Source organism: Pan paniscus, chromosome 15 (assembly GCF_029289425.2).
Source record: "Pan paniscus chromosome 15, NHGRI_mPanPan1-v2.0_pri, whole genome shotgun sequence".
NCBI lineage: Eukaryota > Metazoa > Chordata > Mammalia > Primates > Hominidae > Pan > Pan paniscus.
Genome location: NC_073264.2, coordinates 24,704,741 through 24,731,021, shown reverse-complemented (window position 1 = coordinate 24,731,021; position 26,281 = coordinate 24,704,741). Strand labels below are relative to the sequence as shown.

At 45.6% G+C, this 26,281-nt stretch overlaps 2 protein-coding genes across 4 annotated transcripts in view; one reads left to right on the top strand and one right to left on the bottom strand.

Annotated features, from left to right (window-relative positions):
- The first annotated feature begins 481 nt into the window (after positions 1-481).
- HOMEZ (homeobox and leucine zipper encoding) lies at positions 482-25,063 on the top strand. Of its 2 annotated transcripts, XM_055097345.2 has the most exons (3): positions 482-3,601; positions 4,974-5,493; positions 21,916-23,610. In XM_055097345.2, exons 2-3 carry the CDS (start codon positions 5,448-5,450, stop codon positions 23,520-23,522), a joined length of 1,653 nt encoding a protein of 550 aa, XP_054953320.1. In that variant the 5' UTR covers positions 482-3,601; positions 4,974-5,447; the 3' UTR covers positions 23,523-23,610. The 2 variants fall into 2 exon arrangements, with proteins under 2 accessions (XP_054953320.1, XP_003808144.1); XM_003808096.6 differs by lacking the exons at positions 482-3,601; positions 4,974-5,493 and adding an exon at positions 10,556-13,292 and having other exon boundaries at positions 21,916-25,063.
- RNF212B (ring finger protein 212B) overlaps positions 24,172-26,281 on the bottom strand; it is a 38,641-nt gene continuing 36,531 nt past the window's right edge. For both annotated transcript variants that reach the window (XM_063596464.1, XM_003808095.4), the window contains one exon: positions 24,172-26,281. In XM_063596464.1, coding sequence (XP_063452534.1) covers positions 26,213-26,281 — 69 coding nt within the window. In that variant the 3' untranslated portion in view covers positions 24,172-26,212.

Genomic DNA, 26,281 nt, shown 5'->3' with positions numbered 1-26,281 from the left:
GAGTGAGACTCTGTCTCAAAAAATAAAAAAAAAGAATAGAGTATGGGGCTTGTTGGCTTGTTACCATGCCCCTCCTGTCCACAGCCTTAGTCTTTGAGAAAAGATGGCTGAAAGAGAGGAACTCTCCAAGTCATTCCGCAAACAAATGCCCATTTAAACATCATCCTTGTCTTGTGAAGAAAACAGGAAGAATGTCATGCACCGTGTGGATCACCTTCAGTTCAAAGTTGCAGCAAAGTGAAGAAACTACTGGAAGCCACCCAGCAATGCACTGTTTAGTCATCAATTAGGAGCCCATGGGAGGATAATAGGGAGACTGGGTGGAGGCTCAGTGTGTAATAATCTCTTGTCTAATGTATGTGTGTCACTGCCATGTTGTATGAACAATAGTGAGGGCTCACATTTACTTAACACTTGTGTACTCAAATCTGGGTTTTTCTTTCTTTCCAGAACTATGACTCAATCATAAAATCTGTTTTGTTTGCATGCATGCCCAAAACAACCCTATAGGTAGAACATTATCATTATCTCTGTTTTAGAGATGAGGAAACAGGCTCAGAGAAGCTCAGAAATTTGTTCAAGATCGCACAGCTAGTAAATGGCAGAAGTAGGATTGTGAACCCAGGGAATCTCCAGAGCCTCTGTGTAACCATGATATTATATTTTTTTCCTCTTTAAAAACAAAATTAAAAACCTTGCTATAATCTCTTATTAGGAAAAGATCATAGTTTCTGATTGTGCTCTGCCTTCCCATCCTGCCAATCTCCTGGACTGGGTTGGAGAAGACAGGGGGCCCCCGAGCTTCATCTGTGACTCAAAGGAGTTTGCTGCTGTCTCCTGTGTCAGTGTCCCATCTATGCAGGATCAGCACAGGACCCCCCTCGCCTTCCTACTTACACTCTAGCCTTTCCATACATTGGCATTCTCTCCTGGCCCTAGCCAGCGCTCCACACCTGTTGGTGTGCCACCTCCCTCCCTCTTCCCCCACTGGCCTTGAACAGGCAAACCCCCTAATGTTGCCACTAGGTTGGGTCCATGACTAGGACACCTGCTAGACGGTCTGTGCTTGGGCCTTTTCTAGGAATCCTGATGTTACTGGGTAAGTGCCAACTCTGTGGGCAGAATGCTAATGATAATCCTGTTCCCTAACCTCTTTCTCAGAAGTACCCTGGCTCACTCTCCCCAATCTCAGCTTTATAGAACAACATTTTGGTCTTGATTATTCCCATATCAAGCTGCCCCAGGGCTTCGGTAAGCTGTTAGTTGCCCCACTGCCTCAAGGCTGGGTCTGGCTGAGCTACTTTCTTATGCACACAAATAATGGGTGTCTCCTTGGAACCTGACACAAAACTATCAGTGCTACCAAGCCTTGTAAAATAGGGAAGAAACTAATATTTCTTGAGTGGCTTCTGAGTGCCTGGTGCTTTCACGGCTCTCTGGAGAGATTCCTTGCCCTGATGCCTTTGGTGTGTACTCCTCTCCCAGGACTTCAGCACTGAGATTTTCCCAACCCCCTGGCTTTTCCTCACCTTGGGTTGAGTTGATCCGGCACTACCACAAACCCCAGCATCTGCAAACCAACCAAGATTAGGCAGTATGCCCTTTCCGTCTTGCACTGCTCTTCCAAAACTTCCATCTGTATTTCTCACACCCTCAGTAAGCAAAGCTGAGTGTGCGTAGACAGAGCTGCATCCACTGCTTTCTCCCAACGGGTGCAGTCTAATCTGACACGGGGAACACTAGGAGTTTAGCGGAATCTTCAGCCACCCTATTAATGTGTTACGCATTAGGCATTGTAGTGGAAACTACTCTGACGGCTCATGATTATATGAACAGGAGCAATTTGGAATATAACATGTCAGCCGTGGACTGGGAGGTGCCGTAAGAGAAAACACTACCAGGGTCATAGGCTTGGGTCCTTGAGGCAACCTAGCAGGGACGCTGTTGCCCATTCCTCTCATCCAGACTGCAGGTATCTTCCTACACCTCCCTGTCCCATAGCCTCCGTCCTGTTTTTTGTTTGTTTGTTTTTCTTTGTGAATGTAGAAAAACATTTCATCATGAGCCCTAGCTCCTCAGTTTTCCACCTAACACCCACATTCCCTTGTTTCTAACTGCCGTGTTTTTCTGGAGCCTGCTGGGATCTTTGCAGTTTGCAGGTCATAGAATCAGACATGAAAAGGCTTCTCTTCAGACGTCATTGGTTCCTGGCTCCTTTACAGATGAGAACACAGGCCCAGAGGTGAGAAATGACTCTAGCAGGGTCATAGAATTTGTTAGTGCAGCTCAAGATGGGACTTAAACTCAGGCCTCCTGATCACATCCCATTCCCAGGCTAGGAAACAGGTCTCTGCTCGGTGTGGTGGTTCATACCTGTAATCGCAACACTTTGGGAGGCTGAGGCAGGAGCGTTGCTTGAGCCCAGGAGTTCGAGACCAGTCTGAGCAACATAGTGGGACCCTGTCTCTACAAAAACTTTAAAAATTAGCTGGGCATGGTGGCACACATCTGTAGTCCCAGCTACTCGGGAAGCTGAGACAGGAGGATCGCTTGAGCCCAGGAGTTGGAGGTTACTGAGCTATGATCGCACCACTGCACTCCAGCTTGGTGACAGTGAGACCCTCAAAAAAAAAAAAAAAAAGAAAAGAAAGAGGTCTCTACACAAGCCCGTGATTCTTCATGGCAAGGGATAACATCAGAAATGTTTTATTTTCTGCTATTAGTTTCCATTCCTTTCCCCATCCAGGCATAAAGAGAAACAAAAGACAATGACGGTATTCTCTGTGTCCTCAGCTTTGGCACTTTTGTTGATGTTGCTAAGGAGCAGTGACCTTGCTAAAAAGACTGAATAATCCACCCACTGAATAGCTAACCTGGGAAGGAAATGAAAATTTCCTATGTGGATCTCCCCAAATCCATTGTTGTCACCAGGCCCTCCCAGAGCCTCCTCAGTTCCTTCACAGTGCAACCCTGTGTACTTGGCCCGCAACCCAATAGTATTGTGCCTCACTTCGCCTTCCATGGGCAACTGCCCTCCCTTCTGGACATAAAACCTCATATTTTAAATAAAGTTGAAATATGAAAAGAAAGTATGTCATAAGATATTCAGAAGTATTGTGTGTTTTGGGCTAAGGGCAGCAAGAGACACAGAGGCAAGATTCCCTCCTTGACTCAATTCCTTGGTCACCTTGTTTTTTTTGTGTGTGTGTCCAGAAAAATTTAATAAGTTTGCTTAAATTATTATAAAGTTGAACCACTGAAATGTTCACTGAAACATTTTGACTTGCATTAATGCTTTACTTCCCCACCCACATTTACATTAAAAATTCACACACAAATGAAAATTGAAAACTGACAACACCTGACTTCTGTCTCCTATTTTTCTGCTCACAGTCATATACTTAGGTACCTTTTGACCCCATGGGAGAAAAAATATCTAATATTCAGAACTACCAATGACAGGAAGCAGAGACTTTTTTTTTTTTAAGAATGAAGTTTCCCCCATCACAATGGATTCTTAAGCACATTCTTCACGCATGCGGCGTGCTAGCTGGATGTCTTTTGACATAGGTGTTACACGTTTGGCATGGACAACACACAGGTTGGTGTCTTCAAAAAGCCAACCAGATAGACTTTGCTTGCCTCCTGCAAAGCACCACTAAGCTGCACTCTGCAACGGCAGATCTGTTTTAAAGTCCTGAGCAATTTCTCACACCAGATGCTGGAAGGGAAGTTTGCGAATCAGTTCAGTAGATGTCTGATAATGGCTAATTTCACGGAGTGCCACAGTACCAGGCCTGTAATGACGAGGTTTCTTCGCCCTCCAGTAGAGGGCGCACTCTTATGAGCAGTTTTTTTGTTTTTTTTTTTTGGGGGGGGGAGGGGGGTGTGTGTGTTGTTTTTTATTTTTTGTTTTTCCTGAGAGTCTTGCTGTCACCCAGGCTGGAGTGCAATGGCGAGATCTCGTCTGGCTGCAACCTCTGCCTCCCGGGTTCAAGTGATTCTCCTGCCTCAGCCTCCGGAGTAGCTGGGATTACAGGGGCGTGCCACCACGCCCGGCTAATTTTTGTATTTTTAGTGGAGACAGGGTTTCACCATGTTGGCCAGGCTGGTTTCGAACTCCTGACCTCAGATGATCCACCCGCCTCGGCCTCCCAAAGTGCTGAGATTACAGGCGTGAGCCATGCGCCTGGCCCCCAGTTTTTGTATTTTTTTAATAGTCGGGGTTTTGCCATGTTGGGCAGGCTGGTGTCGAACTCCAGGCCCCAAGTGATCCGCCCGCCTTGGCCTCCTGAAGGAGGAGGAATTACACGCGTGAGCCACCTCGCCCAGCCGGAGCAGCTTTTGTAGCCAGTTGCTTCCTGGGTGCTTTACCTTCAGTCAATTTGTGAGCAATCTGCTTTGTGTGAGACTGTGAGAGAGACCTCCTTACTTACTCCCCTTCTTCAGCTAGAGCTCAGGGAGCTAGAGATGGTCCTGGTTAGAGAGCTACCTTATTTCCTAAAAGTCCTATTCGCATTCTGCTGGAGTCCCCTCTGGCTATGCAAATGCTGAGGGGAAGGAGTTTTGGAGGACTTAGGCAGTCCTGATGTAAGACACTCCCAACAGGATCCTATCATCATTTTGGGTAGTGGGAAGTTTACCAGGGCCCAGCTCTTCTCTGGAACCCAGCACCAACTGCTTTAACCAACAGTTAAAGGGAAGAGCTTGGGAAAAGCCCTGCGTTTCTCCTTGGGTGGGGAAATCCTTCCTTAAGAAGACCATCTGAGTTACATTCTGCTGCTGCTGCTTCTTTTTTTTCTTTTTTTTTGAGGCAGAGTCTCACTCTGTCGCTAGGCCAGAGTGCAGTGACGCAGTCTCGGCTCACTGCAACCTCTGTCTCCCAGCTTCAAGCGATTCCCCTGCCTCAGCCTCCCGAGTAGCTGGGACTACAGGCGTGCGCCACCACGCCCAGCTAATTTTTGTATTTTTAGTAGAGACGGGGTTTCACCATGTTGGCCAGGATGGTCTCTATCTCTTGACCACGCGATCCGCCCACCTCGGCCTCCCAAAGGGTTGGGATTACCGGTGTGAGCCACTGTGCCTGGCCTACATTCTGCTCCTTAAAAGTGCTGGATGAAAGAGCAAAGCCCTTATCAAAGGCAACCCCCTAAGGCAACGGAGGAGAAATATGGAAAGGAAAAGCAAAGACGTCTGCCTAATTCAGAATGGAGTGATACATTATAAAAGGAGGGAGTCCTTGAAAAAGATTAAGTTCTAACAGGATTGACTTCTACATCACCGGAATAATGAAACAATCCAATTACCTTCAAAGTAATTAGAATGTTCCTAATAGGGAAGCCCTACCCTGAGAATAACAGATGCCTCCTCATTACATCATAATGGCCAAGTTGTGATGTCGGCACAGAGAACTTACTCTTCACTAAGTGTTGTAAGTGAAACAAGATATGCTGAAGAGCAGAATCAGCATGAGGAGCAGACACCCCAGGAGAGGTAAGTGGGTTCTCTCCATGGCTTATTGTCCAGGGTCTCTGTGGCCCCAACCTCACTGCAGACTTCTCACATTTTAACTTGGGGTTAGGTGTGTCTAAACTCTTTTCTCCACTAACCTTCAGTGCAGCTTTTGCTATCCCAAGTCTATCCGAAATCCTCAATCATTTCGGATAGCTGCAGTTCTTACTAATCAGCTCTCCAGTTCTGATATTTCTTAGGAGACACAGCACAGGGTATTGGAGTATGATTTCCCCAGACGGCACAGAAACTCTCCATATCCATTTGGTTAGTCCCAGGGGTAGATCCAGGTTTTTGGGTGCCTGAAGTGTGCAACTTTTGGAGCCCCCTTTAAGACAAATAAATACAAGATTGGGGGGGAAAGTGAATATTTGTTTTAGAATGAGAAAAGCTGTCAACGAATAATTTTTTTAAAAGCTGTCAAAAATTGTCTACCCGACAAACCTATATATTGCTCTACGTTTTTTAAGCTGCCTGCTCTTTGATAGCCTTTTCATATGATGATTATGTTTTCCTAAAGAGAAAAGTAATTCAGTCTTCCAGAAAGATTAATCATATTTCAAAAATTCCGGCCCCCCCCTTTTTTAATTTTTTAATTTTTTAATTTATTTTATGTACTTTATTTTATTTTGAGCCAGATTCTCACTGTGTCACCCAGGCTGGAGTGCAGTGACGAAATCACAGCTCACTATAGCCTCAACCTCCTGGGCCCAAGTGAGTCTCCCACCTCAGCCTCCCAAGTAGCTGGGACCGCAAGCATGCACTACCACAGCTAATTTTTTTTTTTTTTTTTTTTTTTCTGAGGAGATGGGATTTTGCCATGTTGCCCGGGCTGGTCTCAAACTCCTGAACTCAATCAGTCTGCCTGCCTCGGCCTCCCAAAGTGCTGGGATTACAGGAATGAGCCACTGCCCTTGGCCTTCTTTGTTTGTTTGTTTGTTTGTTTGTTTTTTGAGACAGAGTCTCGCACTGTGGCCCAGGCTGGAGTGCAGTGGTGCAATCTCATTTCACTGCAAGCTCCACCTCTCAGGTTCACGACATTCTCCTGCCTCAGCCTCCTGAGTAGCTGGGACTACAGGCGCCCATCACCATACCCGGCTAATTTTTTGGTATTTTTAGTGGAGACAGAGTTTCACCGTGTTAGCCAGGATGGTCTTGATCTCCTGACCTCGTGATCTGCCCGCCTTGGCCTCCCAATTTTTTTTTTTTTTTTGAGAGAGCGAGAGACAGGATCTTGCTGTGTTGCCCAGGCGATCCTCCTGCCTCAGTCTCCCAAGTGCTGGGATTACAGACATGAGCCATGCACCAGGCCACATTTTTAAAATTCTTGATAGTTTACAAAAATTTTATCTTCACACCTTATAGTGATAATGTCACAGATTTTTAGGATTTTTGTCAAACTTGTAGTGTTTCAAATTTGTAATAACTAATGTCATATACTATTTGAATTGGTGACATTATTTCTGGAAGCTATGCGTATTAGTTTACTAGGGCTGCCATAGCAAAATAGCACAGGTTGGGTGACTTGAACAACAAATTTATTTTCTCAGATCTGAAAGCTAGATGCTCAAGATCAAGGTGTTGGGAGAGTTGCTTTTTTCTGAGGTCTCTCCTTGGCTTCTAAACGGCTATCTTCTCCCTGTGCCTTCACATGCTCTTTCCTCTGTGTGCACATACACACCTGTGTCCAAATTTCCTCTCATAAGGACACCAGTGACACTGTATTAGAATCCACCCTATAGACCTCATTTTATTATTTTATTTCGAGATGGGGTCTCGCTCTGTCACTCAGACTGGAGAACAGTGGTGCGATCACGTTTCACTGAAGCCTCAGTCTCCTGGGCTCAAGCAATCCTCCCACCTCAGTCTCCCAAGTGGCTGGGACTACAGGCACACATCATCACACTGGGCTAATTTTTTATTTTCTGTAGAGATGGGGGACGGGGTCTCACTGTGTTGCTCAGGCTGGTCTCAAGCTCCTGGGCTCAAGTGATCCTCCCGCCTTGGCCTCCCATAGTGCTGGGATTACAGGTGTGAGCCACTGCGCCCAGATCCTAAAGACCTCATTTTAACACAGCTACCTCTTTAAAGATCTTATCTCCAAACACGGTTACATTCTGAAGTACTAGGGGTTAAGACTTTAACATGAATTTTTGGAGGGATATAGTTCAGTTCATAACATTATAACTACATGGGGATACTTTATTCACAGAAGTAACTGCAAAGCACTTAAGTATACCTACTAAACCCACACTAAATGTATTCCTGCTCGGCACAGTGGCTCATGCCTGTAATCCCAACACTTTGGGAGGCCAAGGTGGGCAGATTGCTTGAGCTCAGGAGTTTGAGACCAATCTGGGCCACAAAAAAGTACAACAAATTAGCCAGGTGTGGCGGTGTGCCTGTAGTCCCAGCTACTTGGAAGGCTGAAGTGGGAGGATCACCTGAGCCTGGGGAGGTCAAGGCTGCAGTGTGCCATGGTCGAACCAATGCACTTCGGCCTGGGGGATAGAGCGAGACCCTGTCTCAAGAAAAAATATATATATATTACCAACTCCCATAGCCAATCCCAAAATGTCCATGTCTTTTCCACTGCCACCTGACAAAAGGAGACATGTGATGGAGGGGAAATCATAAAGGAAAAAGACCTCAATTTTTTTCTTCTTTGTTTTTTTTGTTTGCCTTTTAAAATTTTTTTATTTCAATAGGTTTTGGGGAACAGGTGGTGTTTGGTTACATGGATAAGTTCTTTAGTGGTGATTTCTGAGATTCTGGTGCACCCATCACCTAAGCAGTGTACACTGCAAGCAATGTGTAGTCTTTTTTTTTTTTTTTTTTTAGATGGAGTTTCACTCTTGTCGCCCAGGCTGTAGTGCAATGGCTCCATCTCAACTCATTGCAACCTCCGCCTCCTGGGTTCAAGCGATTCTCCTGCCTCAGCCTCCCGAGTAGTTGGGATTACAGGCATGCGCCACCACGCCCAGCTAATTTTGTATTTTTAGTGGAGACGCGGTTTCACCATGTTGGCCAGGCTGGTCTTGAACTCCTGACCTCAGATGATCCGCCCACCTCGGCCTCCCAAAGTGCTGGGATTACAGGCATGAGCCACTGTGCCCAGCCCAATGTGTAGTCTTTTATCCCTCACTCCCCTCCTACTCTTTCCCCCGACCCCAGTCCCCAAATTCCATTGTATCATTCTAGCACCTTTATGTACTCAAATAACTTCTAGGCTTAATTGTTTGTTAAACAATCCAATAGTAAAGATATCCATCTTACCGGAAATGTCTCAGAAGAATAATTTTGTTACTATCTTTAAAAGTGTGAAAGCAACCAGAGGAGGAAAAAATACAGTAAACTTTAGCTCAATTAAGTTTGAGGTTGCAGTCAAGAAATGTGAAATTATTAATATACTGGGTTTTTCTACTGACTTCTACATCCATAATTGCAGAATAAAAATTAAGATTCAAAAATTTCTCTTTTTTTTTAAATTTTACTTTAAGTTCTGGGCTACATGTGGAGAACGTCCAGGTTTGTTACATAGGTATACATGGGCCATGGTGGTTTGCTGCCCCCGTCAACTCATCATCTAGGAGACCTCAGTCTTAACCAATTACCATTTAAGTATATTTTTTCAAACTTTACAAAAACCTACAATCATGTTAACACATTGTTGGGGCTCCTCCCATGCTTTGGGTGAGGTCTGTGCAGGGAAGGACTCTGAAACTTTAGAATCCTTAGCTATAGAATAGGGTTGTCCAATTTTTTTGCTTCCCTGGGGCCACGTTGGAAGAAGAATTGTCTTGGACCTCGCATAAAATACACTAACACTAATGATAGCTGATGAACAAAAATAACAACAACAAAATCACAAAAATTCAAAATGTTTTAAGAAAGTTTATGAATTTGTGTTGGGCTGCATTCAAAGCTGAGCTGTCCTGGGCCACATGTTGAACAAGCTTGCTATAGAGTAAAATGTGCCTCCAGACAGCCCTGCTAATGTCTCACTCATGCAAAGGGAAAGAAAGCTTTCACTAGAGATGGAGTATTAACATCTCTACAGTGAGGATGACATGAGTCCCCATTCCTTAGCAGTGGTCCCTGGAAGAGCTGGGGGAGATTATTGTCTTGCTAAAGTTGGGATCCTTGTCAGCCTGGACATCTCCCTTCCCTTCACTTCCCCACCCCAGTTCATTCCATCCAAAGCTATAGGGAGAAACCCACATAGAAGGAGGAGGCTTCAGCCTGCACTCTAGAACTGAGGCAGGAGAGTTTCTTTTCCCTTCCTGGGATTCCCCTTATTCCTAAATCTGTCTTCGATTCTGCCCCCCACTCCTGATTCTTGGCAGTGTCTTTCTGAGACAAGAAAGGTGACTGGACCATCCACCTTTTGTAATTCCAAGCCCATGATTAGTGACATCCAGAGTGACTCATTGAACCCTCCAGGGTCAGGTGTTTTGTTCCCACTGACGGTTCTTACCTGGCTTTCTAGTCAAACACGCATGAATTCCTCTCAGTCAATGCAGTCTCATTAATTGTTTGGATTATGAGGGAATAACCTCTCCACAGGTAACAGAGTTGTTGCTGCCGCCTAAAATGTTTCACTTTTCCCTTCATTACATACAAACCAATGAGGCATTGTGGATAATCATGATTTATCAAAAGGTTTGTATATATCACCAGCCTTGGTTCAAACCCTAAAGGATCAAAAGTGTCTAATTAAAGCTGATTTATATATGTCTTTCCATTGTTTACCCCATGATGGTTTTTGCCAGATATTAGTTTGAAGGATGTGGAACTGGCTATTAGGAGTTGAGATTGTTACTAAGTGAAATGAGGGAGGAGAGGAGGCAGGGGCAAAGACAGGGATAGCAGCAGAAAATAGAGCTCAGTTCTGCAGGAGAGATATGATGCCTGGCCACCTTAAAATAGCTCTGTACCTTAGAATGCAGCAACAAAGAATACATTATGATGGCTTCTTGGAGGTATGTAAGGAGGGGGAGTGGTGAGGTCTGGGAATACAGGACAAAGTCTGAAAATGTTTTATATTATATATACGGTATTACATTACCTAAGTAGGCAAGTATATTATACATACGGTATTACATTAACCTAAGTAGGCAAGAAGAGACTTTTTCAAAGACCAAAGAACAGAAAAGTCACTTCAGAAAAGATTGTTTCCAAGTTTTAGGCACGTTTACTAAAGAAAAGTTGTGGGCCGGGCGCAGTGGCTCACGCCTGTAATCCCAGCACATTGGGAGGTCGAGGCGGGCGGATCACGAGGTCAGGAGATCAAGACCATCCTGGCTAACACGGTGAAACCCCGTCTCTACTAAAAATACAAAAAATTAGCCGGGCATGGTGGCGGGCGCCTGTAGTCCCAGCTACTCGGGAGGCTGAGGCAGGAGAATGGCGTGAACCCGGGAGGTGGAGCTTGCAGTGAGCCGAGATTGCACCACTGCACTCCAGCCTGGACGGCAGAGTGAGACTCTGTCTCAAAAAAAAAAAAAAAAGAAAAGAAAAAGAAAAAAGAAAAAAAATTTTTAATCAGAAAACTTACTGAGGATCATAGACTCAGGTCTATAGACCAAAAGCAGCCCTTTAGAAAGGTTCAGTCAGGCGTGGTGGCTCATGCCTGTAATCTCAGCACTTTGGAGGCAGAGGTAGGTGGATAGCTTGAGCCCAGGAGTTTGAGGCCAGCCTGGCCAACATGGCAAAAACCCATCTCTACAAAAAAATACAAAAATTAGTCATGGCAGCGCATGCCTGTAGTCTCAGCTACTCGGGAGGCTGAGGCAGGAGGATTGCTTCAGCCTGGGAGGTCAAGGCTGCCGTGAGCCAAGATGGCACCACTACATTCCAGCCTGGACAACAGAGTGAGACCCAGTCTCAAAAAATAAAATAAAAATAAAAATAAATTTTTTTAAATAGAAAGGTTCAGACTGCTCTGACGGTATTTTAATTTACAGCTTACATACAGGTAGTGGGGGTTCAGTATGTGCTCAGAAGTTACCTCAAATTTGCTCACAAGTTACATTAAAGCAGAATCACATAAAAGTTTGGGTGTAAGAGTACATTTGGTTATAGATTACAGAGGCAACATCCCTAACCCCATTAGACATCATCTTATGTGCAGGAAAAGGCAAGGACTAGGGTCATTTATCTTTTATTATTATTATTAATTTTTAGAGGCAGGGTGTCACTCTGTTGCCTAGGCTGCAGTGCAGTGGTGCAATCATAGCTCACTACAGCCTACAACTCCTGGGCTCAAATGATCCCCCTGCTTCAGCCTCCTGAGTAGCTACAAGTGCATGCCACCAAGTCCAGCTAATTTTTAAATTTTTCTGTAGAGACAGGGACTCGCTATGTTGCTCTTGCTGGTCTTGGATCCTAGCCTCAAGCAGTCCTCCCTCTTTGGCCTCCCAAAGCGTTGGGATTAGGTTTATGAGCCACTGCGCCCAGCCCATTTATCTTTTAAGGAATATAGCGACTCAGGCAAGAGACATAGAGGACTGTGTGCCCTATCCTGTTTTGTCTTCAAAGGATCTTTCCAGAGACGTCAGAGTCAGAGGCTTTGTGAAATTATGTTGCCAAACAGAATTGAGCAAGCCTGTCTTCTTACATTTGTTACTCTGTCTCCCAGAAGATGGGGAATCCTAAAATACAAATTTTGGCCCATAACTTCATACTGTGTGGGATACTGCTTTGTTGAAGTCCATTTTATTGTCATCCCTTTCTTTTTGTAAGTTAAAAAAAATTTTTTTGAGACAAGGTCTCGCTATGTTGCCCAGACTGGCCTCGAACTCTTGAAATCAAGTCATTCTCCCACCTCAGTCTTCATCCCTTTCTAGCTAGTGAAAAACAAATACTATGCAGAGCTCCGCGTCCTCTTTTCTAGGGCAGGGAGGGGAGCCTGAGGGTCTGGTAGGTCCCAATGAGGTGACTGCTCCAGCACTTCGTCTTTGGGAACATCTGTCTGGTGCTAGTTTGACCCGGGAAACGGCCTAAGTCGCCCGCAGGCTCCTAAGGTCCTCGTCTTTCCGGGTGGCAAGACATCTGATCCATCTCGAGAACAAGTTCCCGGTTGCTTTAGGCGCTTTGTTACAGCTGACGCTGCTGGTGGCGGTTGGGCTCTCGGCTGGGAAAGGCGCAGCTCGTTTGTATGGCTCGGGAGGGGGCACTGAAAAGGTCTTCCTGGAGGGCTTCCTTCAGAAGGAAACAAATTGGGAGTTGTTGGCGGTCCAGACAGTTCAGCAAAGTGCAGTATCCCTCCTTGGGGAATTTCGGAAGGATCCTGGCCCGGTGTACTCCAAAGGTCCGGCGCCGATAGGTCGACGGTAGGGGGAGGTACCATGCACTGCAGCTTGGCCCCAGGGGACATCTTCCCTGCCCCACGCATCCAATAGATGACCCCAGCTGAGGCCCACGCAGCCAATACCTGACTTCAGCCGAGACCCACGCAGCCAATGGCCAGCCCGGTGCGCTTCGCCCGTGCCCGCCCGCCTGCGCCTACCAATCAGGACTCGGGCCACCTTGGCACCGCCTCTGGACGCCCACCCCACCCATCCGCCCCGCCTCCAACTTGCTCGAGCAGGGCTGGGTAGACCGGCGCGCTCCCGGGGACGGTGGGGGGGGCAGTCCCGGTTTCGGCCATCGCTGGGGTGGGCTCGGAGCGGCCGCACCGGGCAGCAACCCCACTCCCACTCGGAGGCCCCCTGCCCTCTCCCCCACTTCCCCCCGGCCCATGGTGCGAGGCTGGGAGCCGCCGCCCGGGCTGGACTGCGGTGAGTGATCCCCAGCCCCTTGGACTTCCCCTCCCAGCTCGTGTACGGTCTCCCACCTCTGGAGCCCCATCCCCGCGCTGGTGGGGGGATAATTCTAGGTTCGAAGTGGCCCGGTTCTCTCTTTTTTCTCCTCTGGACTTTTCGGTTCCCTCCCCTGTTGTAACTAGGGGAGGGTGAGTGTCTGTGTAGGGGAGGGCAAGAAGGTTGGGTTGGGGCGCCCTTGGCGAGAGTAGGATTGAGATTCGCCTGCCTCATGGGGCTCATCGTCCCAAGTGCAATAACTTTTTGTTCCCTGACCCAGTTCGGAGCCTTCTGGACTGCCTGTGAAATGGAGGATAGGAGAAACATTTCCTTCCCAGGCCCCCCCGCCACACAAACCCCCAACCCCCACGGCTACCTCCTGGCGACCTCAACACACGTGCAGAACCTGGCCTTGCTTCTGGGGATCAGTGGCCTTTGGGAATGAAAGGTTTAGAAGAAACTGCCCCTCTGACTCCCGTACCCAGCCATACTAAGAGAACCAACCAGGAAACTGAGAACCCGAGTCCTCTGGGGTTCCTAGTGTTGCGTCCTATTCTGAGACTCCTAAACTGAAAGAAGACTCAAGCTGAGACCTGTTTGGTAATGTGGGCCCCTATCAGGAGATTTTTTTTTTTTTTTTTTGGTCATGTGAACCTCCTTCCCATCATACACTTGAAGCCCTTTTATATTACATGATTCGGTTAGTTGGTAGTAATTGAAAAAGCCAGATTGGGAATTTTAAAGATAATGCATACATATCTTAAACATTATAATTAAAAGTATATCCATTTCACCAATCTTTTGATGTAGTGGTGAGACTGTTTTTGTGTCTAAGACTGCTGTTCAGAGTTCCCAATTCTCTTTCCAGTATTAACTACACAGGGAGTCTCAAACCTGGCTGTACCCTGAGAACTTTTAAAAACTGTGGATGCCTGGACCCCAGTACAGACTATTGAACCTGAATGGGGAGGAGGGTGGCCTGGTTTTTAAGCTTCCCAGGTAATTCTAGTGTGCAGTCTGAGAGCCACTCAGGCACTTTCATCATCTTTGGTTTCCCGTTTTGCTTTATTTAAAGTGAAGTATGAATTTAGACACTTCTGAGTGCAGAGTACTTTTGAGATTCAGTCCCACCGCTCAATCTTTTACAGTTGTCTTGCTCACTCCCAACTCAACAATTTTTAAAATGCATACTCTTCTTTGCGTTATGTCTCTCCAAAACATTTGACTTAGTTTTCATAGGAGCACTTTTTTAAAAATCAGTATTCCTGAAGAAACAATTTTTAATGCAGTGATTTTTCATAGGCTTAACATGAGGTTTAATTACATTATTATATAGACACTGAAAAATATGGACATAAGCAGGTTTGTAATCACACAAAACTGGCCCCAGGACACAGGACAACTGAATGAAGCAGATGATTTTGGCGCACTAGTAGCAGCCTACTAGCCTTTAGTTTCCAGTGTACTGTGGGTATTGGTCATGTAATCCAGTGGCTCAGTTAAGCCAGGCTCCTGGCCCAGTTGAGCATCCCTCCCTTCCACTCTTTCCAACTAATACCACAAATACTTTGGCCCTTCTAGACGCACTTGAATTCTTGAGTATTCCATCAACTCTTTACGTTCATTCACATCAAACTGTTCATCTTTAAGTGACTATCACTATTGCCTTTGTTAAGTTGGAAGGATATGAGGCAGTAAGCCTTAACCTGGCTTCTTGGCAGTAACTAAAGCCCCTGAGTTTATTGTGTAAGTGTGAATGTTTATTTTGGGAAGGTTAGTCATAACTTTCTGAGGGTCTGTAACTTTTGTCTGATTCTCAAAGAGGTTCATGAACTAAAAAGTTAAGAAGCATATAAGCTGAATATCACTATAAGTCTTTAAGGCCCTTAAAACTGTATCCCCAAACACATTTCAGGAGTACTTCAGATTGTCTCTAAATAAAGATTTAGGGAATTCTAAAGGATCATATCTCATCTCCCACTTTTATTTATTTATTTATTTGAGACAGAGTCTCACTCTGTCCCCCAGGCTGGAGTACAGTGGCGTGATCTTGGCTCACTGCAACGTCCGCCCCCCAGATTCAAGCGATTCTCTTGCCTCAGCCTTCCCAGTAGCTGGGACTACAGGCGCATGCCACCATGCCCGGCTAATTTTTGTATTTTTAGTAGAGACGGGGTTTCACCATGTTAGCCAGGCTGGTCTCGAACTCCTGACCTCAAGTGATCCTCCCGCCTCGGCCTCCCAAAGTGCTGGGATTACAGGCGTGAGCCATTACACCCAGCCTCGCCTCCCACTTTAACTGTCTCCTACTTTAACGATAAGCCTAGGTTCAAACCTAAAGTTCTAGAGTCCTCTTTTTCCTAGGACTGTGTAAACACAGAAACTGGAAGTTGAAGACAGTCCATTCTTGTCTTCCATCTGTCCAGGGATATGGAAAGCCCAAGGGGAAAGAAGGGTGTTATACTGTCTCAGAGAGAGAGAGAATTTTTTTTTCCATTTTTAAAATTTATATATTTATTTGTAGAGGTGAGGTCTCGCTATGTTGCCCAGGCTAGTCTTGAATTCCTGAGCTCAAGTGATCCTCCTGCCTCCCAAAGTGCTGGGAATACGGGCATGAGCCACTGCACCCAGCCATGACTCCATATATTTTTATTAGTGATTTTTAAGTAGCAATGGGACATATCTGGCATATTTAATAAGGATACAAATTTAGAAGTTGTTCAGAATAGATATTCACCACCACCACCACCACTACCTCCTCTGCGCTAGGACTCCTCACTTCAGCTTTTGATTCCCTTCTTTTTCTACTCAATCCAAAATGGACACACAAGAACACAAGATACTCTAGTGTCTTTATTATGATTTTGATTACTATAGGGTCTACCCTACCTGTTATAATTCTCATGAGCCATTCTGGTTGTAGTTTTCTCTTAGTTCAAAGCCAGATTCTTCCAGGGAAGTACCAGCTATACAGCTGTGCCTTGATTTAAGCCACCATTCTATTTCAGGAAGTGTTCCATAACTGGTGTTTTGTGTAAGTGAAAACTGAATGCATATATTACACCAAATATGTTGTTTGCAGTACTGTATGTTACACCGAAATATCAAGCTGATGCCGAGAATATGAAGGACATCAAGCCACCTAAACGAAAGTAAAATGCTTCCTTACAGCTTTTAATACTTATAAATGTGCCTGCCTTATATTCCCATCTGGCAGTATTCATCCTCACACTGGACTGCTTTGTTCCTTATGCTTTATTTTCCTTATCTCTAAAGTGTTATTGTGTCTTTATATAATAGGACACAAATGAGGTTAAGTAGATGTCAAGCATTGCCGTCATAAAGTATTCTCCAGCTTGGATTCGGTGGTGTTCTCGGTGGGCCACAATTTGTAAATGGTAGTTTAGCACCTGGCCATGCAAGCAGTGCCTCCCAGGCCATTTCAGCTGTGTCCTGGATGAACCTGGAAGGCGAAAGGTGGAACTATCACATAGGCAACTGACACACCGATCACAAAGGATCCAAATTATGGATGCAGTTCTAAAGCACTGGTTTTCATACATTTTTTTAAGTGGCAAATACATTCTGAAATTGTATTTAAACCCCAAAATATAAAAGTATAGAATCACAGATACACTGGTTTCCTCATCGCTAACTAGAATTAGGGCTCTGCAAAAATAGATTGAAAACAGTGAATGTTAAATGATTCAGTCTTTGTCCCAGTTACCCCATTGTCTAGGAGGAGCATTACTTCACATCAAAATCACCTCCATGAAGTTGAAGTCATGATAAAAGCTGCTATTTATTGAGCCCTTACTTTGTTCTAGTTATAATGTCAAGTGCACTTTTTCATTTAGTCATAAACTTGCTGGGTAGGTGCTTTTTTGCTTTTTTCTTTTCTTTTTGAGACAGGGTCTCTCTCTGTCACCCAGGCTGTGGTGCAGTGCACAATCTCGACTCACTGCAACCTCCACCTCCCAGGCTCAAGCAATCCTCCCACCTCAGCCTCCTGAGTAGCTAGGACTACAGTTGCGCCACCATGCCCAGCTAATATTTTGTATTATTATTATTTGTAGAGACAGTTTCACCATGTTGCCCAGGCTGGTCTCAAACTCCTGGGCTCAAACCATCTGCCCACCTTGGCCTCCCAAGGTGTTGGCATTACAGGCATGAGCCACTGCGCTCGGCCCAAGGTGCTTTTTTTCTCATGAGAAACTAAGGCTTAGAGAAGTTAAATAACTGCCCGAGGACAAGCAGCATTCTAGGAAGTGGAGTTGCATTAATTTGTCTCACCCCGGACATCCATCCCCTAACATTTGCTCTATGCCCTGCCTATGCATAACACCTAGCACGTAGTACTATTACGTACTCTCTGCACTGTCTTCACTTTGTTACATAGGAGGAAACCAGGCTCATGTAAGTTAAGTAACTTGCCTGAGATCACATAGCTGATAAGTGGCAGAACCGGGATTCAAACTCAGAGGTTGGCCTTATTGAAGAATTCATATTTCTACCCATCATGCCATGCTGCCTCCATTGACCCTCTTAAGGGGCTCTTCAAGCAGTATTGCTTTCAGCGTCTGCGTGGCCTCAGTTAGTTAGATTTGCTTGTTAAAAGGAAATGATGACACGTATTAAAATGCTTCTGAATTTTAAAAATCATGGTGTAAAATCCCTGCGATCACATTGCTCTAAATGTATGGACTTGAGGTTTATTTTTGCAATTCATCGTGTAGCATTTACATAGGAATCCTGTCCTGTCCTTAGCAGATCAGGAGTAATACTTAAAAACACAGATAGAAGGCTGGGCCCGGTGTTTCACGCCTGAAATCCCAGCACTTTGGGAGGCTGAGGCAGGCAGATGACGAGGTCAGGAGATCAAGACCATCCTGGCCAACATGGTGAAACCCTGTCTCTACTAAAATACAAAAAATTAGCCAGGTGTGGTGGCGTGCGCCTGTAGTCCTAGCTACTCAGGAGGCTGAGGCAAGGGAATCACTTGAACCCAGGAGGCGGAGGTTGCAGTGAGCCAAGATCGCGCCACTGCACTCCAGCCTGGCGACAGAGCAAGACTCCGTCTCCAAATAAAATAAAATAAAATAAAAACAGATGGGATTCCCCTAAGAGTAAAGGGTGATGGATGTGTTAAAGGGTCTCTAGTGCCCACACAGGGAGCTGAGTTAAAAATTGTCAACAGAATATTCTGGGAAATAACTTGAGCAGTCATTTCAGGAAAGCAGCACAGTCAAAGGCTATTCCTGCAGTCCCCATACCCATAATCCTGGGAGCAGTGGTGCTGCTGGGTAGCTTGCAGGAGCTGGTTACAATTTATAATGAGCCTGTCCACCTGGTCCTGAGGAGAAAGCTGGGCTGAAAAGATAAGCTCAGGAGACCTTCTGCCCTGTGTGGAGGGGGCTGTTAGTGACTGAGGGAGCTTTCTGGGCTCCCTGGGGAGAAGCTGAGCTGTTGGAAGAGACAAAGGCTGGGGGAGGGGATAACCTTTGTTCCAAGGCTGACTTGGAGGAGGAAACATTCCCCTCTCTATTTTCACATGACCTAAAGGGTTAGGGGAGTGAGCCTCATTTATCCCCAATCTCTGACCCATATCTCTCATCCAACCAAGAGATGGAAAAAATAAAGCTATCAGGTTTGGGCTTAGGGCTTAAAGGTACTGTCAGTCGCCTTCCCCCAACACTCCACCACCAAGAAGGGAAAGAAAAAAGGGGGCTGGGCAGAGGACAGTGCTGTCCTACCTTCCAGATATTCATCAGTTGTATTCCCAATCTGTTGATCCACATTCTAAATATAAATTGTTAGCAGCCAAAGAGTTAGTAACAAGCCAGGAACAATGTTGTGCACCTGTAGTTCTAACTACTCAGGAGGTTGAGGCAGGAGGGTCACTTGATCCCAGGAATTCGAGGCTGTAGTGCATTATGATTGCACCTATGCATAGCACGCCAGCCTGGGCAACATAACGAGAACTTGTCTCTAAAAAAAAATAGTGGCCGGGCGCGGTGGCTCACGCCTGTAATCCCAGCACTTTGGGAGGCCAAGGCAGGTGGATCACCTGAGGTCAGGAGTTCGAGACCAGCCTGGCCAACATAGCATTAGATATGAGTTCTAAATTTCTCTTCAAAGAATCAATATGTCAGTATGTTCAATTCTTTGCCTTCTACTTTTAAACTTAACTTCCTTGTAAAGCAACCTTTTTCGATCACCTGCTCCACCCTGACTCATTCCGATTACCTGCTCTGCCCTGACTCATTCTCCACCCTGACTCATTCCGATTTCCTGCTCTGCCATAACCATTTTCCCCACCAAACCACTCACCCGGTCACTCTCTTTAAATTAGCCAATCGGAATTAGTTTAGCCTGTGCGGGCTAACCCTAGCCAATATGGGAATGACAGCGGCAGGGGCCACCTGTGTCAGGAATAAGAACTTCTTCCCCTCTTTTGTCCAGGTGTGTGCTCACCACTGCTCCATCTATGAGGGCGCACCCTTCTATAGAAGTAAATTGCCCTACTGAGAAGAAAAAAAAAAGAAAATTTTATATTCGATTGCTATTTCTTTTGTGGCACCGAAACTTTATTTATAACAATAGTGAAACTTCGTCTCTACTAAAAGTACAAAAATTAGCTGGGCATCATGGTGCACGCTTGTAATTCCAGCTACTCGGGAGGCTGAGGCAGGAGAATCACTTGAACCCGGGAGGTGGAGGTTGCAGTGAGCCAAGATCACGCCACTGCACTCCAGCCTGGGTGACAGAAAGACTCTGTCTCAAAAAAAAAAAAAATAGTTATTAACAATTCTGGCCAGGCGCCGTGGCTCACGCCTGTAATCCCAGCACTTTGGGAGGCCGAGGCCGGTGGATCACTTGAGGTCAGGAGTTCGGGACCAGCCTGGTTAACATGGTAAAACCTTGTCTCTACTAAAAATACAAAATGTAGCAGGGCATGGTGGCACACGCCTGTAGTCCCAGCTACTCAGGAGGCTGAGGCACAAGAATCACTTGAACCCAGGAGGCGGAGGCTGCAGTAAGCTGAGATCATGCCACTGCACTCCAGTCTAGGCAACAGAGCAAGATCCTGCTCAAAAACAAACAAACAAACAAACAATTCTGAGGGCCGGGTACAGTGGCTCACTCCAGTAATCTCAGCAGTTTGGGAGGCTGAGGTGGGAGGATCACTTGAGGCTAGGAGTTTGAGACCAGCCTAGGCAACATAGTGAGACCCTGTCTACAAAAAATTTTAAAATTAGCCGGATATGGCTGCATGTACCTGTAGTCCTAGCTACTTAGGAGGCTGAGGTGGGAGGATTGCTTGAGCCTAAGAGTTCAAAGCTGCAATGAGCCATGATCATGCCACTGCACTCCAGCCTAAGCAACAGAGTGAGACCCTGTCTCTTGAAAAAACAAAAACAAAAATGCACACACACACAAACCAGTTGAAATTATTGCTCCTCTTGTTTTTGTGGTTGAGTCTTCACTATGTGATTCTTGTTCCATGAATTTAGAAGGTGAGAGTTGGTGGATAGCTTCTAGAAGTGGGTTTGAATAGGAAAGATAAAGGCTGTATCAGAGCTATGATGGTGCCACTGCACTCCAGCCTGGGTGGCCTGGGTGACAGAGCAATATTATCTCTTTAAAAAAAAAAAAACCCACCAGCTGGGTGTGGTGACTCATGCCTGTAATTCCAGCTTTGGGAGGCCAGAGGCAGGTGGATCACGAGGTCAGGAGTTCAAGACCAGCCTGGCCAAGACGGTGAAACCCCATCTCTACTAAAAATACAAAAAGTAGCCGGGCGTGGTGGTGGGCACCTGTAATCCCAGCTACTCGGGAGGCTGAGGTAGAGAATTGCTTGAATCTGGGAGGTGGAGGTTGCAGTGAGCCAAGATCGTGCCACTGCACTCCAGCCTGGGCGAGAGAGTGAGACTCCATCTCAAAACACACGCACACACACACAGACACACACATACACACTAAAAAAAGCTATATCAGGATCAGTTTTCCTTCTTAACTTCTAAAGACAGATTTTTTTTTTTTTTTGATAGGGTCTCACTCTATCACCCAGGCTGGAGTGCAGTGGTGCAATCATAGCTCACTGCAGCCTCAACCTCTCAGGCTCAAGCAGTCCTCCTGCCTCAGCCTCCCAAGTAGTTGGGACGACAGGCACGAACCACCATGCCCAGCTGATTTTTAAATTTTTTGTAGTCTCACTGTGTTGCCCAGGCTGGTATCAAAGCTCTGGGCTCAAGCAATCCTCCCACCTCGGCCTCCCGAAGTGCTGGGATTACAGGCATGAGCCACCATGGCTGGCTTTAAAGACAGATTTTTTTCTTGGAACAACACTCACCAGTCATGTGGCTTGGGGTAATTTAACGTCTATGGACTTTAGTCCACAGAAAATGGGAATTAAAGCAGGGTCTGATGACTTAAGTTTATGAAAATTAAATAAGAAATTGTTGAAGCACTTAAAAAGCAATACAACATGATACAAATAGAAATTAAATTGTTTTGGTGTCCAGCAGTTAGTTTGGTAGAAATTGAGCAGTGTGTCAGAAGAGGAGACCCAGTGATTGAGCTGTTTGTCTTCTTATTACAGCTATCTCTGAAGGGCACAAATCAGAAAGCACCATGCCTCCTAATAAAGAGGCCAGCGGTCTCAGTAGTTCACCAGCGGGGCTCATCTGCCTCCCTCCAATCTCTGAGGAGCTACAGCTTGTGTGGACCCAAGCAGCCCAGACCAGTGAGCTAGACAGCAATGAACACCTGCTAAAAACCTTCAGCTACTTTCCCTATCCCAGCCTAGCAGACATTGCCCTTCTCTGCCTACGTTATGGGTTGCAGATGGAGAAAGTCAAGACTTGGTTTATGGCCCAGCGCCTCCGCTGTGGTATTAGCTGGTCATCTGAAGAAATAGAAGAGACTCGAGCCCGAGTAGTCTACCGTCGGGACCAACTCCATTTCAAATCCCTTCTCTCTTTTACTCATCATGCGGGGCGGCCCCCAGAGGAGGTGCCTCCTCCTCCAATGCCAGCTCCAGAACAAGTTGGTATTGGAATAGGTCCTCCAACTCTTAGCAAGCCCACCCAGACGAAAGGATTGAAGGTAGAGCCTGAGGAGTCCTCTCAGATGCCACCACTGCCACAGAGTCACCAGAAATTAAAGGAGTCCCTGATGACACCTGGCAGTGGGGCATTCCCCCACCAGTCAGATTTTTGGCAACATCTTCAAAGCAGTGGCCTCTCAAAGGAGCAGGCAGGCAGGGGTCCCAGCCAGTCACATGGCATAGGTACTGCTTCCTGGAACCACTCCACAACCGTCCCCCAGCCACAAGCTCGGGATAAACCCCCACCAATTGCATTAATTGCCAGTAGTTGTAAGGAGGAGTCAGCATCTAGTGTTACTCCCTCTTCTTCCTCTACCTCTTCTTCTTTCCAGGTACTGGCTAATGGAGCTACTGCCGCCTCTAAACCCCTCCAGCCACTAGGCTGTGTCCCACAGTCAGTGTCACCCAGTGAACAGGCATTACCCCCACATCTGGAACCAGCCTGGCCCCAAGGGCTACGGCATAACTCAATACCAGGTAGAGTTGGCCCCACAGAATACCTTTCCCCAGATATGCAACGCCAGCGAAAGACCAAGCGCAAAACCAAAGAGCAGCTGGCTATCCTTAAATCCTTTTTTTTACAGTGCCAGTGGGCACGGCGTGAGGATTACCAAAAGTTAGAACAGATCACTGGTTTACCTCGGCCTGAGATCATTCAGTGGTTTGGTGACACACGCTATGCCTTGAAGCATGGGCAACTAAAGTGGTTTCGGGACAACGCAGTACCTGGTGCCCCTAGTTTCCAAGACCCAGCAATTCCTACACCGCCACCATCAACCCGCTCCTTGAACGAAAGGGCTGAGACACCACCTCTGCCGATCCCTCCACCCCCACCGGATATACAACCCTTGGAGAGGTACTGGGCAGCCCACCAACAGCTACGGGAAACTGATATTCCTCAATTGAGTCAGGCATCAAGGCTTAGCACCCAGCAGGTGCTGGATTGGTTTGACTCTCGATTACCTCAGCCAGCTGAGGTGGTAGTTTGTCTAGATGAAGAAGAGGAAGAGGAGGAGGAAGAACTGCCAGAAGATGATGAGGAAGAGGAGGAGGAGGAGGAAGATGATGATGATGATGATGATGTGATCATACAAGACTGAGTGGGGAGCTGGGGGAGGGGAGGTCTGTTACTGAAAGATGAACCAACTTAGTAACTGTTTAAACAAAGAAACCACATTTTTAAAATTACGTTGTGGCAGAGAACTAAAAAGCTTTGTGTTCTTCAGGGTGGGTGGCAGGGGGATACAGTGAGGGTGGACCAGGGAGAATGACCATAGGGCACTAAGTAAGGCTGGGATTGGATCAGCAGAAATCCAGACCTCTAACCTTAGGGTAGGGAGTGCTAAGGATCTGGGGAAACCATGGGCTGGGAAGCTGCTCTTGCTCTCCTCGTGTCTGCTGTTCTTTTCCCTTGGTGTACTATACAGAGGCCAGACGTTGGCACCACCTCTCCAGGAGGATTGGAAAGGAGGAGTAAAGGATTCTGATTTAATTGATGATTCCAGTGCATCCCCAATCCCACCATCTTACCTGGAATATAAGGCTGCCTTGTACCCCTTTTCTGAGCACAAGTCTGTGCGTAATGCAACTGACTCTCTTTTTTTCTTAATAACTGATCATTTCCTAGACAACCAAGATTCTCAATAAGTCCCAGTCTCATCACAAATATTAATATTTCCTTTTCCTCATACCAACTTGACTATGTTTCACCCGCTTCATGACTAAATCACAGGTGGCAGAATTTTTCAGTTCTTTTTTTTTTTTTTTTTTTTTTTTTGAGGTGGAGTCTTGCTCTGTCGCCCAGGCTGTAGTGCAATGGCACAATCTCAGCTCACTGCAAGCTCCGCCTCCCAGGTTCATGCCATTCTCCTGCCTCAGCCTCCCGAGTAGCTGGGACTACAGGCACCTGCCACCACACCCGGCTACTTTTTTGTATTTTTAGTAGAGACGGGTTTCATCATGTTAGCCAGGATGGTCTTGATCTCCTGACCTCATGATCCGCCCACCTCGGCCTCCCAAAGTGCTGGGATTATAGGCATGAGCCACCCGTGCCCGGCTATTTTCAGTTCTTATGCTGTGACCACTTTGCCTTGTAGCTTTTTCTGTCTTTCCAAAATCCTCACTCTGTTCATTGTTTGTCTCAGGGAAAATCTTCCCCCACCGAGCTTGTAAAAAACTTTAGTAATTGGGTGGAGAATAATTTAGAATGGATATTTATTGGAGGTGGTAATTAGGGAAGATGCCCTTTTAAAAAGTAGAATTGTGTTACAAGGGGTGAAAGAGAGGGAATAGTTTCTCCTTGTTGAAGGGCAGTGAAGGTAGGTTTCAGGTTTGGTTTTACAAACCTGTTAACTACCTCCTGTCCAGCTTGACAGAGACTAATTTTTCATCTTTTTGTTGTCAATTTGTTTCCAGAAAAGAGACTTTTCCCTCTCTTGATAGGATCTGTCTTAGGGACAGAGGGACCATCGTCTTTAAGTGAATTAATTATTGATGTTTTAGAATGGTTTTCATCAGTTGGGATCAGCTATATGGCAAATAGGTATCATCAATGAGTTAACCATCTAAAAATAAAAGAGTGGAAGCCCTAAAATGCTAGAATAATAATAAAAAGGCCAAAAATAAAATTGTTTCTCTCTCATCCACTTTGCCACTCCTATGTTTAGGGATTAATGGAACCAAATCCATTAACATTCTAACTCAGCATACTTTTAACTTATTGTTTGGAGGGGCAGGACTTATTGAGGTAAATTAAAAGAAAAAAAACTTTAAAAAGGAAGTAGTTCAGCATCTATCGCCAGCCAGGTTGTTTCTCAGCCATCAAATGATAATGACTAAAATTTCTGAGGCTTCAGGAGTAACAGAGATACAACAGTCTTGGAGGCAACTCCATTTGCTATAGGACAGGCCCTTGCCTAAAAGAGAAGGTATCTAGAAATGCCTTTAAAATAAATTCAGAGTACCAGAAAGGGTATGGGGATCCTAGTTCAGATACAAGATCATTCCCAAGACCTAATTTATTTCTGGCAGATGCCTGCTATTTTCTGTTTTTCCAGTATTTTTGCTTAAGGCCAGCTTGTGAGTGGCTAACCTATTTAATTCGTCATTTCTGCCTTTTAAAACCCAAAGTAGAATACATGTTTGATCTCAGTGATAGTGTTGTTCGCCCATTCCACCATTCTAGAGCTTGTAAAAGTGATAGAATTGTAGCAATAAAAGGGCATCGTCTTTATTTTACTATCTATATACTAAGCTGAAAATCAGTGTCTCCAACAGTTGTTTTCAATAGAAAGGAAAATTAACATTTAATAGTAACTAAGCATAGAGGAAATAATAGACAAATAAAAAAGTATAATAAGGAAAAGAACAGAGATATTGCTCGTTAACATTGGCAATGGGACAGTATATCCAAAGCTAAAAATGAAATCCAGAAATGAAACAGTGATGAGTATATGATCCATCACAATCCCCATTCCCAACTCCCAACCAAGCATGATGCCAAGAATTATTTTTTTGACCTTTGTTCCAAATTGTAGGAAATGAGGGGAGCTACCAATGTCTTCTGGAAGAGATATAAACATCTTCCTGAAGCACTGGCCTTTTGTAAGACCTGACCACTGTCCTGGGAGGTGATAAGGGTGAATAGGGTAAAGATGGAGGGAGCATAAGGTATAGAGTGAAACTAGGAAACAATGCAGGGATACATTTTCCAGGGCCATCACCCCTAATGTGTACTGGAAGCTACAGTCCATCCTTCAGCAGCATGTATAGATCAGATCTTGAAGATGATCTATCTAGAAGTGGTCCATGCTTCTCTCCCACTGGGTAATCCCATATGCCTCCGTTGTTGGTAGAGAGT

Excerpts from the sequence above, each read along its gene's own strand:
- HOMEZ (XM_055097345.2), top strand. The coding sequence starts at position 5,448 with ATGCTGAAGAGCAGAATCAGCATGAGGAGCAGACACCCCAGGAGAG. Across the intron at positions 5,494-21,915 it reads GAGCAGACACCCCAGGAGAG|CTATCTCTGAAGGGCACAAA; the intron begins GTAAGTGGGTTC and ends TTCTTATTACAG.